The sequence below is a fragment of the Ctenocephalides felis genome, unplaced genomic scaffold (genome assembly GCF_003426905.1).
Source record: "Ctenocephalides felis isolate EL2017-DRISC unplaced genomic scaffold, ASM342690v1 CF-g0.4_SCAFFOLD_01492, whole genome shotgun sequence".
NCBI lineage: Eukaryota > Metazoa > Arthropoda > Insecta > Siphonaptera > Pulicidae > Ctenocephalides > Ctenocephalides felis.
In genome coordinates, this window is record NW_020537646.1 from 32,563,493 (window position 1) to 32,582,612 (window position 19,120).

The window sequence follows — 19,120 nt, forward strand, 5'->3', positions numbered from 1 at the left end:
GAAATAAATTCACTCTGAAAAAAATAGATTTTTAAAAAACTATAAATTTTTGACAAAAAATTGCTTTTTTTGAAAAAAAAAGGCTTTTTGAAGAAAAATTTATTTTTAAATATTTTGGAAATTCTGAACTTTTTTTCAAAGCAATCGTACTGCTTTGACTGCATAGAGACAAAATATCGAAGCGCGTAAGCGCCGCGTCGCTGTCTAACGGATAAACATTGGTACAAAACTTATAGGAATGTAAACAAAATTAATATTTATTGTTAAAATCTCTATGGCTCATTTTTTTTTACTTTTTCCTCCATATCTCCGAAGTCGTTGCACCATCCTTTCCAAAAATTTAAACAGTTCTTCATTTAGTCAATACAAATAAAATGTTTTATGAATTATTCAAATCGCACTCTTAAAAACTGAGTTACCGTTTTTGGCACTTTTTGTCCCATATCTTCGGAACAGCTGGACCTGCCTTTGCCAAAAACTAATCAGCACGTCTCCTTATCAATACGACTCGAATGTTTTTTGAATTATTCAAATCGCTTCATCCGTGTTCCCGAAATCGTCGACGAAAGCTTGTATCCGAACACACACACATACACGCACACACATACAGACACACACACATACATCCATTTTTTCTACGGTATGCCAAAATGTTCAGAAGGTTTTGAAACGCAAAGATATATAAAAATTTTCATTTTCGATTTTTTTGCGATTACTATAACTTGCCCTACGGGAAGTTAACTAGATTTAAGTATCGATTCTTAATAATTGGGTACGGATTGGGCAGTAGTAAAATTCTCCTGATTTTTAATCTCCCGTAGGGTAAGTTATAGTAATCGCAAAAAAATCGAAAATGATAATTTTTCATATCTTTACGTTTCAAAGGTTTCTGAATATTTTGGGGTACCTTTCAGAAAAAATAAATGTATGTGTTTGTGTGTGGGTATATGTGTGTGTAATCTAATAAATCCACTCGGAATACTTTTAATCACTCATAAATTATTTTATTTTTTATTGATTAAGTCGATTATTTACACATATCGGGAAGTTCATGTAACTTGCTTCAAGGCAAAATACCAATACCAACTAGTTTACTATTATATTTCTTTTTACAAAAAGGATAAACAAGAATAAAAAATATTATTAGCAAATTATTATTGCTAAATGGACATGAATTTTACTTGTTTACAGTTCTAAATATAACGACAAACACCATCTTATTTTTCTTGTTGTATCGTGTATCATTGTATTATTTGCATATAAAATTTTTAATTTTTTATGTAGATTTTAATAATATGTATAATTTTTAACATACCGTAAAGTAAGTTACAGTACTAATCGCAAACAAAATTGAAAATGAAAATTTTTACATAGTTTTACCTTTTAAAGGTTTTTGAACATTTTGATATAATAAAAAAAATGATTGTTGTGTGTGCCTGTGTGTACGCATGTATGTATGTATGCTTGTATATGTATGTGAGGGTACAATTTTCCGCACGTTTTTGAGAACACGGATCAACCAACTTTTAACTAATTTAAAGAACAGTACCAATGCACAATTCATATAACATTCAAACAGCGACAATTTGAATCAAAGACAACTTTTTTTGCAATAACTAAGATATTGTAATATTTAATACAATCTTAAATCTTCGTTTTTAATAACTTTTCATAATATAAATTATTGTAATCGTTCAAAAATCGAAATTGATAATTTTTGCATATTTTCACGTTTCGAAGATTTCTGAACATTTTGGCATATCTTAAAAAAAAATGGGTGTGTGTATATGTATGTATGTATGGATACAATTTATCGTCCAAGTTTTCAAGAGCTCGGATCAATGAATTTGAATTATTCAAAGAGCATTCTACTTAAATTAAATGTTTCTGACAGTATGGATCAACCGACATTAATGGGTATCAAACACTTCATTCTATTTCAAAATTTCCAAAAAAAAACAGTTTTTAATTTTTACAATCATTAATTTACAATATTCAAATTCGAACGTTTTCAAAATTCTCAAAAAATGAATGTTCTAAAAAAAATTTAATCTGTTGTGAGCTTTTAAAAATTTTAACTTCCGATAAGGAATGTTCCGGCAATTTGCTTTAAGGCACAATGCCATGCACCAAGAGTTTATATTAATCAATCAGAAAATTTGTCTAGTGTAAAATCAAAGTAAATATTATAACCAAAAATTCATATATACTCTAAAATAAAAAGAAGACTTATGAATTTAATTTAGTATATTATGTACTAAACATACACATTATTTGAAGTTTCGTACTATTAGCATAATCTTATAACTTGTTTATAAAATAGCATTTTCTTGCTTCAACAAAATACATTTGGGGTACATAATAATTAAAAATATTTATGAATATATCTCGTAGCAAACAAGTATAAATCATTTAATCATTTGACACAGTTTTTTCTCTTACTTGATTATTAAATGAAAGTGAAATTATTTTCGAGGCCGAATCAGGTGTTTGTACCTTACTCCGGTTTCATTCAAGATCAAACAAAAAAAAATGTTAATGTGTCGAATTCGCATACACGTTATAAAAACTCTATAAAATATGCATAAAATAAGATATTCTTCATTTCTTTGCTAGATCCCAACGAGGTCGAAGAAATAGTAAAAGCGTTACGATTTTAAATAAATAATTGATGAATTTATTTATTTCTCTACTGATATGACCTGTTAAAACGAAAGTTATGGAAAGTTATATAATTAAATTAACTTTTATTTTTTAAATTCAGTCATATCTTTGATCCAAAAATTGCAAGCTTTCTTATAATTGGATATTATGAAATTGCGTGAAATAATTTGATATTTTTCAAATTTCCAATAAATATAAAAAAAATATTCCATATATTAAAATGTACGAATTAATTAAGTATTCCATGTATTCCATGAAACCTTCATAATTTCATGTCTTAAAATAGAACTTAAAATGTAACATAAGTCTTATATGATTCAAATAATTCAATCTTTTTAAAATTTCAATGAATTAAGAATAAAAATTAAAAGTTCGAAAACTAATAGAACCTTTGACCGTGCAATATTATTATGAAAAGAAATGGTATTATTTATATTATTTCAACAATATAATAATAATATATAATAACATATATAACAAAAATATATTCTTAAAAAAATTAAGTGAGATAATAACAATAAAATAATTCTCTGCAATATTAAGGATTTTTTCTATTATTATCTATTTTGAGTCTTGAATAGTTTTATATTTTTATTTACATTTGATTAATTTCACGTATCTAAAAATGATTTTAAAGCTGTTTAAAATATAAGTTAAAATATTAATAAAATAAACATTTATTAAAATTATTTATACTAAAAGTGTCATTAATTACATACTATTTTAGAAGATGATTTATCTACTAAAAGTGCCATTAATTACGTACTATGTTGGAAGATGGTTTTTCTTCAAAATCGCATTTTTAAAAGCACTTATAAGATAAGTAATAAGAAGTAAATTTCGAAAAGCATATCTTAAAAGTATTTTAATTTAGTAAACGCTGGAAAAGTCCATATTTTTTGAGTTTAACATATTTTAAAACTTCTTACAATATGTAAAAATATGAACATTATAATACAAGCTCTTCAAACAATTTGGCAGATTTCATCTCAGATCTATACGATATGGTATATTAATTATCTAGATACAACTAAGATAAAGATTATGAGAAATTCATTTAGAAAACAATGAACGATAAGATAATGATAATATAATGTGATAGTAAAACAATGAGTAAATAACAATTCATTGATCATTAGTTGCATAAATAAAACATAATGTAACTGACCTAGTGTTTTAAAATAATGAATACGAATATCCATAACATCCCAACAGAAAAAAATCAGCCCATTAGACCACATCAGTCAAATTGTTATTTGTTTCATGAAAAGTTTTATTAATATTTGCATTATATTTTGAATTTAATATACTTCACATTTTCAATTTAGTTGATTGAACAACTTGATTAAATATTAAAATAATCAAGAGTAGTATGTATTGTACAGGCAAATTAATAAAAGTTTTCACTTTTTATTTTAACAGTTTTTATATTGATGAGAAACCTTAACTACGGTGAATTTTTACACCAAAAATTTTGGATTCTTATTTTATTGACTAATTTTGAGAACATACATGTTAACATACGTGTAGTTAAAATGCCCAAAATGAATGTATGACATATACATATTGTAAGATTTTACAAATATTACAAATTTAATAATAGTTTTATTATTGTTAGTCCATATCGAATATAGATCGATACTTTGAAAATAATTAAGTTTATTCTTCATCATATTTAAGGTTTGTTAGCAATATAAAAATGTTAGAATGAAAAGTGAAAACTTCCATTAATTTGCCGTTACAACACTTATGTACTACTCTAGACTATGTTAATATTTAATCAAGTTTTTTTATAAACTAAATTAAAAATGTGTAGTCAGATGCATATTAAATTCAAAATATTATACAAATAGTAAAGATATAAGAAAAAATAAATAATAAGTTACTTAATATTAATGCTAAATGATGGTCTGTTAAAAACATTCAAATTTGTAAGACGGCATTTAGTAACAAGCCATTTAAAATTTTACAGTTTATAAAAATATTTGAGTAAATTAATATAATAAATAAATTTGTTAATAAACAGATTGGGTAATTAATAATAGCATTAATTATTTTCATTCAACAACAAAGTTTATTTTTTATAAAATCATCATAAAATTGTGATATTTTGTCATATTAGCTTTTATTTTGACCATATTTAAATTAAGTTTCAAAAATCTCTGAAAATTATGCTACACTCACTCGCAGGTAAAATTTTTGTTGAGATCTATCAGGCGCAACAGTTTAATTTTTTGTGTGCTGATAAATTAAAAAAACGATTTTTATGTTCATACTTGGAAATAGTTCCAATTCAAATTAATTTTTGAAACAACTTTTACAAGATTCGAGCGTTTATGCCATTTCAATCATATTCTTGTTGAAACATCCTTTTTCGATCAAAACTTTTAAAACCACACACACAGATCACTGATCAAAAACCGTTTTAATAAAAGAAATCTATAAAGCATAATTTATTTTTTAAGCCAAATTAGCAAGAACGCAAATTTAAACTTATTTTGTCATAACATTTACAAACATATCTCTGTGGCTTAAGTTCAGGAGAACTTATTTGAAATAAATAATTTCATAATTAAAACGAATTTAATAAACGGTATTGCAGCTTTATTTAGTTTTAAGTACAAACTTGAGGAGCTTTATGAAACTATAAGTTTTGTATTCAAAAACTATCAACAGTATCCAGTATCATAATTATATGCTAACATAATATATATTAATCTATGAGATTAATATATATTATGTGAGATCTATCAATAACTAACTTTTAGTCTGCAATCTGTTTCTTTTTCACAATAAGCAGTAACTGTTAGCAATAAATATTTCACAAATATCTATTTTATTTAACGCAGCCTAATTGATTTACTTATTTAATTGATTTAAAAATTAACTAATTCGAATTTCAGAACTGGAATAAGATAAACAATAAGTATATATTTTTTATCTTTAGCCAGGACACAGAGTCCCCAGATTTTCCCAAACAGGTTGGGCTTTATGTGTGCCAAATGCGTGTACATCAAATGACGTAGAAGCTTCATTAGCTACATCAATCCGACCATATGCTGAAAACACGGGTCTTAGAATTAGGGTGCGTGTTGACCCTGAAATGTGCCAAACCAGAAATATGATAGACAACGATCGCGAAAAGGGAGAATGGACTAGAGGAAACATACTAGCCTGGTAATCTTTTTTAAATATTTTATTTTCATACCATAAAGAAAAGTTTTGAAGAAAATAAATTAAATATTAAAAACAAAAAATCAAATGATGTGTAAGATCCAAATCATCAAAATTAAAAAAAAAATAGTAAGTTAATTTGTTCTTTCATGTTCCACATGAGTTTTATTCGCATAATATTGAATAATTAACAAAATCTAACAAAAGTTAATAATCTCCCTTTGCTAAGACCAACTTTATGATAAGTATAAGAAAATATAGGGTACCGATTTTCTATTTTGTTTGAATGAATTTTAAAATCAAAATATGTAATTAAATATTCTGTTCAACAAACAAAACGCTAATAAAATTTACATTTCAGGATATTTTTTGCATTCATAATATCAATTACATTCGTCTCCACCGTATACGACCTTATGACCGAAAATCCAAGTAAGTAACGTTTTATTTACTGATTATTATTTATAAATATTTAGATAATTATTAATAAATCCGATATCTCTGATCTTCGTCCTTAGATGAGTTGTTGGTATCATTTTCCTTATATAAAAATGGTCTCCAAGTGATTGCAACAAAGAAACCAAATGAATCTTCAGAAATTCATGCAGCTCATGGCATAAGATTTTTGAACGCCTTCATGCTTATTATATCGCATAAGTCTCTCGCCTTATTTTTTATTCCTTATGTAAATAGAACGGCTATGGTTGAGGTAAGTTAATAACAACATTTATTTTTTATTCAAAGGTTTCTCACGAATTAAGTTGTTTTTTAATAGAAAATTACACAAGTTACATCGATTATCATGCCGATTGTCGTACAATAGGCACAAGTTTATGCAACACCGCTTCAAAGAAATATATATATGTATATATATATATATATATATATATATATATATTAGGGTGGTCCTTAACATGGACATTTTCGAATTTCTTCGCTCCCAATGCTTCCAAATTAATAAAAAATGAATCTCTAAAAGTATTAGATCTTAATATAAACATTTAGATAGAACGCACGCCAATTAAAAGTTCCTTATATTTGTTATTAACATTTAAGTAAATTCTTGCGCCATATGTATAGTATTCGTCAACTCAAATATTTTGACACATAGGAATATTTATCAACCACTTAACCTATAAAGAAATCCTAAAAACCACCATATATATATATATATATATATATATATATATATATATATATATATATCTGTCCTAGATTAATTACTGAAGAGCAAATTTGAAAAGAACTAAAGCGTTCATTTTTTCAATTAAAATTATTATTTAAAACTTACTCTTGAAAATACTCCCTATTCCCAGAAACAAATTTCCGATGTATGTTTTAACAGAGAATAATATTGAAACAAATTGTTTGCAATAATTGTTTATAAGTAATTTCATGTACTTAAGTAGCTAGTATATATCGCCTAACTATATAATATTTTTATCATAGTATATTGGAAAACCCTGGACAGTTATTGGCAGAGCTGCCAGTTTGTACACAGATCCATTCCTGATGCTCAGTGGTCTTTTAACCACATACGCTTTACTAGGAAGACTGAGACGTGGGGACAAAGTCAGTATTTTAGGTGAATATGCTTCTAGATTACTCAGGTGAATATTTTACAAATAGTACAAATATTTCTAAGATAAGTTTAAATATTATTTCATAACATCTTGTGAAATGATATTTTTTTACAATCAATTACAAAAAATATCGATCTCAAATTCAAATACATTCACCAAAGAAAATTAAAAATTATTTACCAAATTATGAGAAATATCAAATCAAATTTGAATGCATTAACCAAAAAAAAATTGAAAAAATATTTTCATGGCAGAGAAACTTGGCGTAATATTCAAGCTTGCAAGCTATATGTATACATCACATATGCTAATTAAAATTATAATTACATATTAAATGTAATACATTCATAAAGTATAGTAATAGTAATAGTACAGAGTTTGAATCGTTTTGTGGTCAATATATATTATTTTTAATATTTTGATCAACTGTTAAATATAAAACACCAAAAATAATTATTTTGCATACTAACATGATACATAAGTAATCGACACCCAATCAGAAACATTTGTTGGACTGAAACATTAGTACCGCGAAATAAAAGTTCTTACTGACCTCTCACAATAAATATTGCAATATTTTTCATTTGTCAATAATTATGAATATGTTATACATATTGACTGGTAATAATTATTTGGTAATAAAATCAATGATTCCATTATTTTGTATATCGTTATAACTTACATGATTTTGCTTTCATAGTTTAATAATTATATTCTAGGATAGCACCAGGACTTGGAGCATTAATATTATTTTGCACGCATGTTTTACCATATTTGGGTTCGGGACCTCAATGGGGTCTTGTGGTCACACATCACGCAGATATATGTAAAAAGAACTGGTGGAGAAATATGTTGTTCATACACAATTATTTTGGATTTGAAAACATGGTGAGTATTCAAATGTTAATAATATGATATATTCAAGTTTAAGTGACCTTTAGTGTTTTTTGGCCTCGCTTACTCGAGCAGTTAGACACCTACAAAATTAGTTCTATACAATCATATTCTATATAATCTTCAGTTTCATACTATCTTCTTCATTTATATCCTATTCTTCTTATCGTATATACTTTTCAACTTATCTTCATTCTGTTCTTTCGTTCTTTCTTCTTTCCCCTTTTTCTTATTTTCTCTTTTTCTGATATCCTCCTTTTCTTATTTACTCTTTTTCTTCTTTCTTCTTTTCCTTCTTTCCGGTTTTTTCTTTTTCTTCTTTACTATCTATTCATTTCATCTTCTAAACCCTTCTTACATCTTATACCACTTTAATTCATTTTTAATTCTAGTTTTCCAATCTTTATACATGCTTCTGATTATTTATACATACAAATTTGTTATTACAATTCATAATCTTCTATATATATATAAAAATAAGTCGGGCTTTCCTTCCTGAAGAAATAACTCCACAACGCACGAACCGATTTCGATAATTTTGCATTCGTTGGAAAGGTCTCGGGCTCCGCAAGGTTTATAGCTAAGAAAATTAGTGGTGCGTGCCCTAATGCAAATTGCTAGAAACTTCACGCACCGTAATTAAAAATTTGAGCATTAAAAATAATCAATAATTGCAATTGTTTTAAATAATTGCAAATAGATTATCTTCTATATATATAAAAATAAGTCGGTTTTTTTTTTCTGATCAAATTTTTCCTTTTCAAATATAAAACAAACAAAAAATTTCTTCATCTTTCTCACGAAACCATCTGGTGGCGAAACGGAGTTTGCAAGTAATATTATAACTTCAAATTATCTGATTGATTTCATAACCACGCTCGTATCTCGAAACAAATTTTCTAATATAAATTCATGAAATTGCTATTAGTTCGTTCCAGCACTATGGTTTTTGTTCTAAGTTTTTTGAATATTAAAAATAAGTTAACCATTTATTAATTAACTTTCCGAAGCAGAAGTTTATGAATTCGAGAAAACATATATAATTAAATATAATTTACTGTCAAAGCAGTCAATTTGTCTCTATGATAGGAAAATCATTGTTACAACTGACGAACATTTTCATATATTCATATTGCTATTAACATTTTCTTAAAAAACTCCTACCCCATCAAAGCTCGTATCTTGATACATATTATGTACAGTTATGTATGTACAGGATTATAGATACATATTATGTACAGTAATTAAAATTATTTATTAAAAACATTATATTTTTAATTTGTCTTAGTGCCTCACTCATACGCACCATGTAGGCATTGACACGCAGCTATTTTTTGCAGGTAAATTTAATATTATCTATATTGAAAGTGTTATTGATAAAAAAACAAATTTTAAATCCGATGTCTTCGCATATTTTCAGCTGTTCCAATAATTTTTTATCTATACCGATGGCCCAAAGGCTTTACTACAATTTTACTAACCTTAGCAATTGTATCGACTATGGGAAGATATTATGTAACAGAAACAAGGAAACTTAGTAATTATATATATTTTGGAACTTCGTAAGTATTTAATACGTTTTGTAATTAATATCATTAATAGAAGTTTAAAGTATAAAGTGCTAAATACGAATAATCAAATAAATATTTTATCATTCAAACCATTTACGTTTCAATTATTATTAATTTTATGAGATGATTTTACAAAATATTTTTTGAAAATATTGTTCGATACATTTTAACATATAAAATTATATCAAGTTTGTAAAAATATATACATATGTAAAAACAATGCCAAAAAACTTATCACATTAAAACCATCTCTAAATTGCATTCACAAAATAACTATAGAACAATTCAAGTTAGAAAATGGGTTTGCATCGATTATTATCAATTGCAATTATTGCATATTGTTTGCATTGATACTTAAGTATATTCTTCGATCTTGTCTTGTAATAATAAATCAATAATTCTTATCATTTTTTAGAGTTTCGAGATTATTTCAAACAGCTAATAATATGTACACTCTACCAGCCCATCGAGCGACGGTGTACATAATAGGTGTCCTACTTGCTCTAGTATTGAAAATGGATAAACCCATCACTTTCACAAAGGTGAGAAATCAAAAATACTGGCTCATTTCTGCACAACTTTCTTCGCAAAAAATGTTTGAATAAAAAACTGAATTTAAAAATTAATTTATGATGTTTATGTTATTGTTTGTGAACTACAATGAGAACTAAAAGTTCTCTATGAAAATAATTCTCTATAAAAAATTCTCAATGAAAAGTTATCTATAAAGAGTTCTCTATGAAAGGTTTTCTATGAAAAGTTCTCTATGAACTTGACTTTGCAGAAGGCAATCATTGGTTAACTTATTTTTTCTAATAGTGATGATATATATGAACACATTGTAGCCATACAAGAAAGGTGTTTTGTAACACGTAAATATATTACGATATATATTTGGAAATAAAAATAAATATCACTACTACTTGATATCGGTTCGACATAAAAGTAGAAATTTTACAAAAGAGCCAAATAAAAAATACAATATCTTAATATTAACTTTAAACTAGATTTATCTTCGAATTATATCATTTGGCTTACAAAATACTAAATTGTTAACCTGATTATAATAATCATAATAATATTAACTTTCATAAAGAAAAGTTTGTTTTCGCAAAAAAATCCGTTTTTGCTCCGATGTTTTCTCGACGTTTCAAGTCATTCTGAATCAAATGAGGCCAAATTTGGTCTTAACCTAGTATTTTTTTTTGATAGAGCAATCCAGCGGTTAACCACTATTCTTTCATGTGTGGACTATCTAATTAGATATCTAATAGAGATGAGCTTATATTTATTGCAGTAATTTCTACGAAAGACTATTTTCACTTAAGATTATTTTTAAGAACTGTAACCATCCTGCTTGGGATTAAAACTGGAACTACTTTATGCTAAACTACGTTTTTAGCCTTTGCATCACGATGGGCTCATTAAAATAAGTAAACCAAAATTATTTTACAAAATTCGAGGAAAATTCAAATATGTGCAAACTATGAAATCTATTGTCGTACAAAGTTGCATCAAAATCGTCAAAAAAAAACTTTCAAAATTTAATTAGAAGAAATCTCCCAACCGTTCCCAACCATTATGTTTATGTATACGTCTTAACCAGAAACATCCGATAGAGGAAGTAGTTCTGATAATTGTTTAATAACTTGTTAAACTATTATCATACAAATCTATCAATATATTATTTTCATACAATTTATATAAAATATTGTACGTCCTTAATCTGAATAAAAATAAATATTTTTACTTTACAGCAACAATTGAAAATAGGTTGGACAGTGGCGACTTCGTTGCTTTTGATGTCATTCTTAGGGCCTTCGCCTATGGGTTCCCTAAGTTACAAATATGACCCTACGCACGCTGCTATTTACGCAGCCCTGGCGCCTGTGGCTTGGTGTGCCTTCTACGCATGGATAATACTAACTTCTCATCGGGGCTACCCAAGTAAAAATTATATTTTATTAAATATTTTTATTACTAAAAAACTAATACAGAAAAAAAAGATTTGACATTAATTTATCGAGTAATGAGAGAAATTAATCTAATTTAAAGTAAAGATTTATAAAATTAATTCTTAACATGAATTCTTCTCTCGATGGGTTCTCTAAAGCGATGTGTTTTGAATTATTGAATATCAAAATAGCGCCTCTTAGGGGGAGTACGGATGAAACGATTATTTTCATGATAATTATTTAATGATATTGTAATCATCTCGATTGTTTTTATTCATCTTTGGTTCATTAACTACCAGTAGTATAATCTTTTAATTAAGAATTAATTTATAATATAATAATATATTTGGTAAGGAAAAATGCAACTAATTACAAAATGCATTCTGTGCATATAGTATGGACAACATAACATTTAAGGAAAGGACATACTGAGATACTAATTTTCAAGAATAGTTTATAAATAAATTGTTTGGTCTTCTTTGGGGCATCAGCAAATAATGAATAAGTCGAAAAAGAACAAATCATTGAAAGTAACCAAACTTCGCCAGACTCAAAATGGAAAGGGAGGGTTTTGCAACAAATGCAAGTCTCTTCTCATTACCGGTCTATTTTTGAAATAGTTAGAGTAAAAAGCCAATCATCTTTAACAGATTTTATTTTCCTTTTTTCTTGACCACAAATAATCTACCCTGTAGTTCTTGCAAGATAGTACTAAGTCATTTTGTTCATTGTTAAGTATGTCATTTTGTCCGCAAGTGTACATAAATAAATAATTAATCTAAATTCTATCAAGCACCTGATAATTGCAATAAAACTGAAATCACTAGTACTGGCAAAAAAAGATTGATTTTAATAGAAATAATTACAAATAACGATAACGAAAAAACACAGCAAAACCACACACAATATTTGATTATTGTGCTTTGCTTTCTTTATGTTAAACAGTCGCAAAGCAGTCCTAAAACTAGCCAATTTTCAAATAAGCCACTGTGTCATTTTGTTCATTGCATAGGTTTGTCATTTTGTCCGTAAATGAACATAAATAAATAATTAATCAGAATTCCATCGAACACCTCATAATTGAAAGAAAATTGATCGAAATCACAAGTACTGGTATAGGATTATTGATTTTAAGAAAAATAATTACAAATGGCGCTAAATAAAGACTTGGATTTGAGAATTGATAGAAATCACAAGTACTGGTACAAAATTATTAATTTGAAGAACAATAATTACAAATTGCGCTGAATAAGGACCAAAAAACACGGCAAAACCACTATGTCATTTTGTTCATATACTATTTTGTCCGTATTTCACCTAATATTGATATTTTACTTTATTTTTAGCTGTCTCAATTAGTAAAGTTTTTTGAGATGTGCTATTTTGAATTTTTAAATCAAACAGCATCTATTAATAATGTTTCTGATAAGCGTTAGTAACTTGAGAATAAATTGATAATTTATATAAAATATTTAACCCTATAATATATTTTCTGTTATTTCTATTTTCAGGTGTAATAGCAAGGATAATGTCCTGGCGTGGTTTTCAAGTTGCCACTCGGCTATCATACTCAATTTACCTCACACAATTTCCAGTATTTTTCTATAACGTTGGGCAAACGCGGAACGCCCAATATTATGAATTCTTCAGCATGATGGTAAGAGCAATGAAATATTTAATTTACTAATTATTGTAAACAAATAATATTTAAATTAAACCAATCAACTAATTAAAGATTGCTTGCAAATAAAATTTAATTATACGAATAAAATTAAACAAATCAATAAATAAACATTTTAAAACTATTTTGAAATACTTGACGAGCCGGGACGGGGCTTTATAACTTAAATATGATTTAAAATAATAAATACTCTTTCAGGAAACAACAAAAAACAGTTTTTTTTTTGATAGATCATTTTTTATCAAAATTGCTGACTTAGTAATAAGATAGCCATATGTACCGGTTTCATCGGGACTGTCCCGAATTTCAACCTAATTGTCCCAGATTTAAGGCTTTTGCCCCAGATTGTCCCGCGTTTTCAAAAACTATAGGTTCAAATTGAATCTTATCAATTATTTGATAATAAAATTACAATTACCCAAAAAATATCTGAAAATGACATATACAACTAATATATTTATACCACACAAAACGTTGCCGAATTCAAAATTTCAAAGGCGTGTTAATATAGCCTAGATAATATATAGCATAATCAAATAATAAAGTTCTTATTATTATATATTCAATAAAAGTCAGTAATTTCAATTTAAAAAAAAGATTTATTTAAAAAAAACTGATTTTTATTGCGTCCTTAAATAGTATTTGTTACTTTATATCAGGGCTTCTTAAACTATGAGTCGCGACCCCCAAAAAAAAAATGTTGTGTTAAAAAATCATGGGGTCGCAAGAGATTTTGATCCCCATAATCTACATACATACATATAAAAATAAGTCGGATTTTCCTTCCTGACGATATAACTCCAGAACGCACGAACCGATTTCGATAATTTTGTATTCGTTGGAAAAGTCTCGGGCTCCGAAAGGTTTATAGCTAAGAAAATTAGTGGTATGGCATCGTGCCTTAATGCAAATGGCTGGAACTTCACGCACCGTAATTAAAAATTCGAGTAATGACATTAGTAAGAATTATCAGATTTATGCTTGGTTAAGTCAACGAGCAATTCTTGATGTACATGCACTAAATTTTACCATTCAATCGAAAAGTGCTGGCGATTTGGTGGCATACCAATGATTCCGCAATAACAAGTCGCAAGGCCAATCGCTTAGTGTTTGCGGGATAAATTTTAAATAGATTATTTAGAAAATCATTGTTTTTCACATGGGCAGTTATACGTTGCCTGTTCACGAGTTGGAAAGCCACCTGCTTTGCTTGTGTTAACGTTAGACCAAAAAAACAAGAAATGTGGTTTACCAAAGAGCACTTCAATGAAACGGATAATTTGCGGATTCACTTTCATTTACTTAGAGAAGTTCAACTAAAGAACACTTCATTTTTGTAGTCGAAATAAATTCATTACTGTTGTGTAATAAAATCAAATTTTTTTTCAAATATAAAACAAACAAAAAATTTCTTCATCTTTCTCACGAAACCATCTGGTGGCGAAACGGAGTTCGTCGGGTTTGCTAGTCTTGATATAAAATATATATATATATATATATATATATATATATATATATATATATACATATATATATATATATGTATATTATTATGTTATGAATCATCTGAAAATATTAAATTATTTTTCTTTCATATTTGTGTAAGGTCGTCAAAACACTCGCAATCACAAATGGGGTCGCGAATGAAAAAAGTTTAAGAAGCCCTGTGATTTAAATTTAAAATCATATTTAAGTTAGTTAGCATAAAGAACACATTTAATGTATTGATTATATTTTACGTTCTATTCCAATTAAAATACCGTTGAACAATAACGTATTAATCTGATTACAATCTAATGCCGCGCAAACCGTTTATTGAAAATAACACCTGCATCTAATAAATGTTAGATTAACACTTATGTTAGAATTGATTATGTTTGATAATTTCTAGTAATAATATGCTTTCTAATTTTCAGTTTAATCTACATGAATTGGGATGGATGGTTGTGTGCTCAGTACTGTTGACTTTGCTATTCGACATACCCTTCCAAAATATTAAGAAAGCCATATTTCCTAGGAATACATCTGCTAAAAAATCAACGACTGTCGAAGTAAAAAATCATGTAAAATCGGAATAAAATGACTGCCGTATTTAGAGTTTTTGTAAAATTCTTACCAAAACCAAAACGAATTCTGTAGCAAAATTTAAAGTGGAAAAAAAATTACAAAATCTCTTAATATTATTTTTAATAAGATTAGCTAAACACGGATATTATGTAACGAGAAATATGCTACAAATAGTGTTCATGAAACAATAGCTAGTTTTAGAATCTAGCCTATTATTGCTTTAAAGAAATGAATAGTTTACGATTATTTATTTGATTTACGTAATTTTCGCAATTCTTGTTAAATTATTACATTTATTTCGAAAATGAAAGTTGCAATAAAAGTTTCCGACAACTAAGTTGAGGTATTAAATTTTATTCTATTAAATTATTTAAGTTGTCGTTTAAATATTTTTCTAACATTTTCGAAGACCCTAAGGTCTTTTAACGTAAATTAGAAAAAAAATCCAAATATGGAAAAGAAATACCAATCGTATTGTTATGATCAAATACATGATAATAACAACACAATGCATTTACGCAAGCTATTATATCTTATAATTTCATATAAATAAAATGCGTTAAATTTTGTCAATTTTGTGAGAAATTGTAAAAATTACTTAAAGAAAAGACTTAATGTATTATATACAAAATTGCAAAATATCATCATCAATATTATCTGCAATTTTTGAAAGTCACTATTTTTGCGAATAAATTGTCTTTTAGCCTCGTCTATTGGCCAATAAATTGTATGATATAAAATACATATCAATTAGTATTATCTATAATCATAAAAAATATAATTAATTAAGAAAACGATATTAAATAGCTTTTGTTATTCTTTTCTAATTAAGTGCTTTATATTGTGCAGCTGGAAAATTGTTTTAATGCGTTATCAAAAACAAATATTAGATCCTTGCCCAGATACGAATTAGGCACATTATTTAAAATATATAAAAGACTTTTATAACATAATAGTTAATAGAATCATTTATTTGCTATTTATTTTGATCTTTTTATAAAATGAAATGTGATATTTTGAACATTTTATACTTTTAATTAGTATTACAACTAGTGTCATAATTAGAAATAAGCTATTATTGTAAATCATACATAAGTATAATTTATAAATATTTTTACAAAAATATAGATATTTTATTTAATTAACTTCCAGAAAGGGAAGTTTATTTTTGCTAGTTTTTCTGAATTGGCACAAAAATTGAAAAAAATATGCGTGAGCCAAAGTTTGATCTTTCGTCAAATTCTCAAATTCGATTGGACCGATTGCAAAAGGTCATTTGATAAAAATCATTATGAGCTCGGGGTGATTCTTTACAATAGGTAAGTAGGAAATTTTCCATCAACCTTTCCGTCAAAAATTGGGATTTTGAAATATATCAGTTAGGAATCAGGCTGATTAGTTGTTATAGATCAGTTGGTCATTTCTTGGTAATGAATTATTGAAAAAAATGTCGATTTTAATAAAACTTATCGTTAGTTATATTGTTTCATATATCATATTATTACATTGTCTAAAGTGTTCATGGTCTAAACCAGCATTTCCCAAAGTGGTCCATAACTATGGATCAGATATCTATGACAAAATTGTGTGGACCAGGAATTGAAAATAAAAAAACATCACAATATAAACTCTTTGAGAACCTGTAGTCTATACGAATATTCTAGAACATATAATCCTACAAAAATGGTTTGATTATATAATTATATAAATGTATTAAAACTTGTTATAATAGGCCGAGCCCATCCAAATAAAATAGTTGCACAACTGCTTAAGATACCACATTTCAGAAGACTCGAGCAAAAACCACCAATATCTTGATCTAGCAAATTGTTTAAGGGAACAATTTCTATATTTTCTAGTAAATCATCAAAATATGATAGTTAATTTAATGTAATTTTTTTGTAATATTAATATATTATTTATTAATATTATCTATTATTATTATTACGAATTACTATTTTTATGTTGATATCTTTATTTATTCTTATTTAGTTTATTCTTTTTTAAGTTTATATATTTTAGTATAGCAGATCATAGAATGTAATTACTGTTCTGATTGCTGTATAATAAATAAATAAATAAATAAAAATAAAATTAAAAAAAATCGGCCGAGCTCTTAGCACATCACATACACCGTTTAAGTTCCATTATGTACTCCATATCACTTGTTAATCTATGTTTCTTAATATTTGTTTATCTATGTATCATACTGATCACCGTTGATGTCCCTACTTAAATACAATATATTTTCAGAACATGATATAATATTGTTTAGGATTATATATGTTAAATGAATTAATTCAATTTATACAATTGCAGATATTGTAAGTTTGTTTGAAATATATCAATTCGAAATCGCATTGTTTTTATTGAAAAGCGAAAACTATTTCGAAATTCGAAACGTTTTAACGTTTATAAATCTAGATTTCTTATTGATTAAAACGACTTGTCGTAGTCCAAACAATCTTTCGAACAGTTTTGGATTTCGAATTGCGGCTAAAACGTGGACGATTTTTTTTTACTTTTCTGATATTTACAAAGAAACGCTAGTCCTCATCGAGTTACATCGAATGGCTTTAAAATTTTTGAAAATGGTCTAGCCGTTTTTGAGAAAAAGTCGATTTATGGCAAAAAATCTGTTCACATACACACACACATGCACACATACACACACACATGCACACATACACACACCACACACACATACTTTTTCCAAATTTGGTCTCATTTTCAATTTACAAACTCAATTTAGATAAAAAAAAATGTCCAAATCCGTTTAAGATCGAAAATGTGTAGTAAAACAAATGCCGTGTAAAACGAGAAATAGGTGTATTTAATTCTTGTCTTTTCGGGAATCATTAAGTTTATATTGTTTTTTTTTTAATACAAACATTTTCAAATCATTTATGCCTTTTTGCAACAAACTTCAATTGGTCAATGATAGTGCGGCAATATATCCGTCAGTGCCCTCGATTTTCATAAATTTAAATCCGGCCCTGTGTGTGCGTATATGTATAAATGTGTGAGCTAGCGTGAACTTAATCACAATAGCTCATAGAATCCTATTGATATTGATGAAGTACAAAAAATATATACAAAAGTGCAAAAGAAATCCATTTTAATACAAACATCGCACGCTCGTGTATTGCGTAACCTAAAAATTATCGCAAATATTTTTCTGAGCACAATAACAATTGATAAGAAATGTTTTCACTAACAATAAATGAATTCGGATAAGTCGTGATATATAAATAAAAATGAACGATACTAGTTTTTATGCGACATATTCTAGTTTACTTCATAGATAAAACAGGACGCAAAACTAAATTTTACTGTTGACGCGGAATTTGCATTTCCTATTAGATAAAAATAAAACACTAATGCTACTCTTTACGCTTACGCATATCTATTTAAAAATCTTTTTTCTGAATTAAATTTTAATTTTAATAAGTGTTTATTATTATCACACATATATTCCAGGAACCTTAATCGGTACTTGAAAACTTATTATAAATAGTTAAGAGGCGTGTA

At 26.9% G+C, this 19,120-nt stretch overlaps 1 protein-coding gene across 1 annotated transcript in view; it reads left to right on the forward strand.

Moving 5' to 3' along the window:
• LOC113371129 (O-acyltransferase like protein-like) overlaps nucleotides 1–15,600 on the forward strand; it is an 86,015-nt gene extending 70,415 nt beyond the window's left edge. The window contains exons 4-14 of the mRNA XM_026611775.1: nucleotides 5,612–5,841; nucleotides 6,200–6,270; nucleotides 6,357–6,547; nucleotides 7,288–7,448; nucleotides 8,141–8,309; nucleotides 9,604–9,655; nucleotides 9,736–9,877; nucleotides 10,302–10,428; nucleotides 11,644–11,833; nucleotides 13,353–13,498; nucleotides 15,439–15,600. Of these exons, the coding sequence (XP_026467560.1) occupies nucleotides 5,612–5,841; nucleotides 6,200–6,270; nucleotides 6,357–6,547; nucleotides 7,288–7,448; nucleotides 8,141–8,309; nucleotides 9,604–9,655; nucleotides 9,736–9,877; nucleotides 10,302–10,428; nucleotides 11,644–11,833; nucleotides 13,353–13,498; nucleotides 15,439–15,600 (1,641 nt within the window). The remainder of the gene's footprint in view (nucleotides 1–5,611; nucleotides 5,842–6,199; nucleotides 6,271–6,356; nucleotides 6,548–7,287; nucleotides 7,449–8,140; nucleotides 8,310–9,603; nucleotides 9,656–9,735; nucleotides 9,878–10,301; nucleotides 10,429–11,643; nucleotides 11,834–13,352; nucleotides 13,499–15,438) is intronic.
• Nucleotides 15,601–19,120: the final 3,520 nt, after the last annotated feature.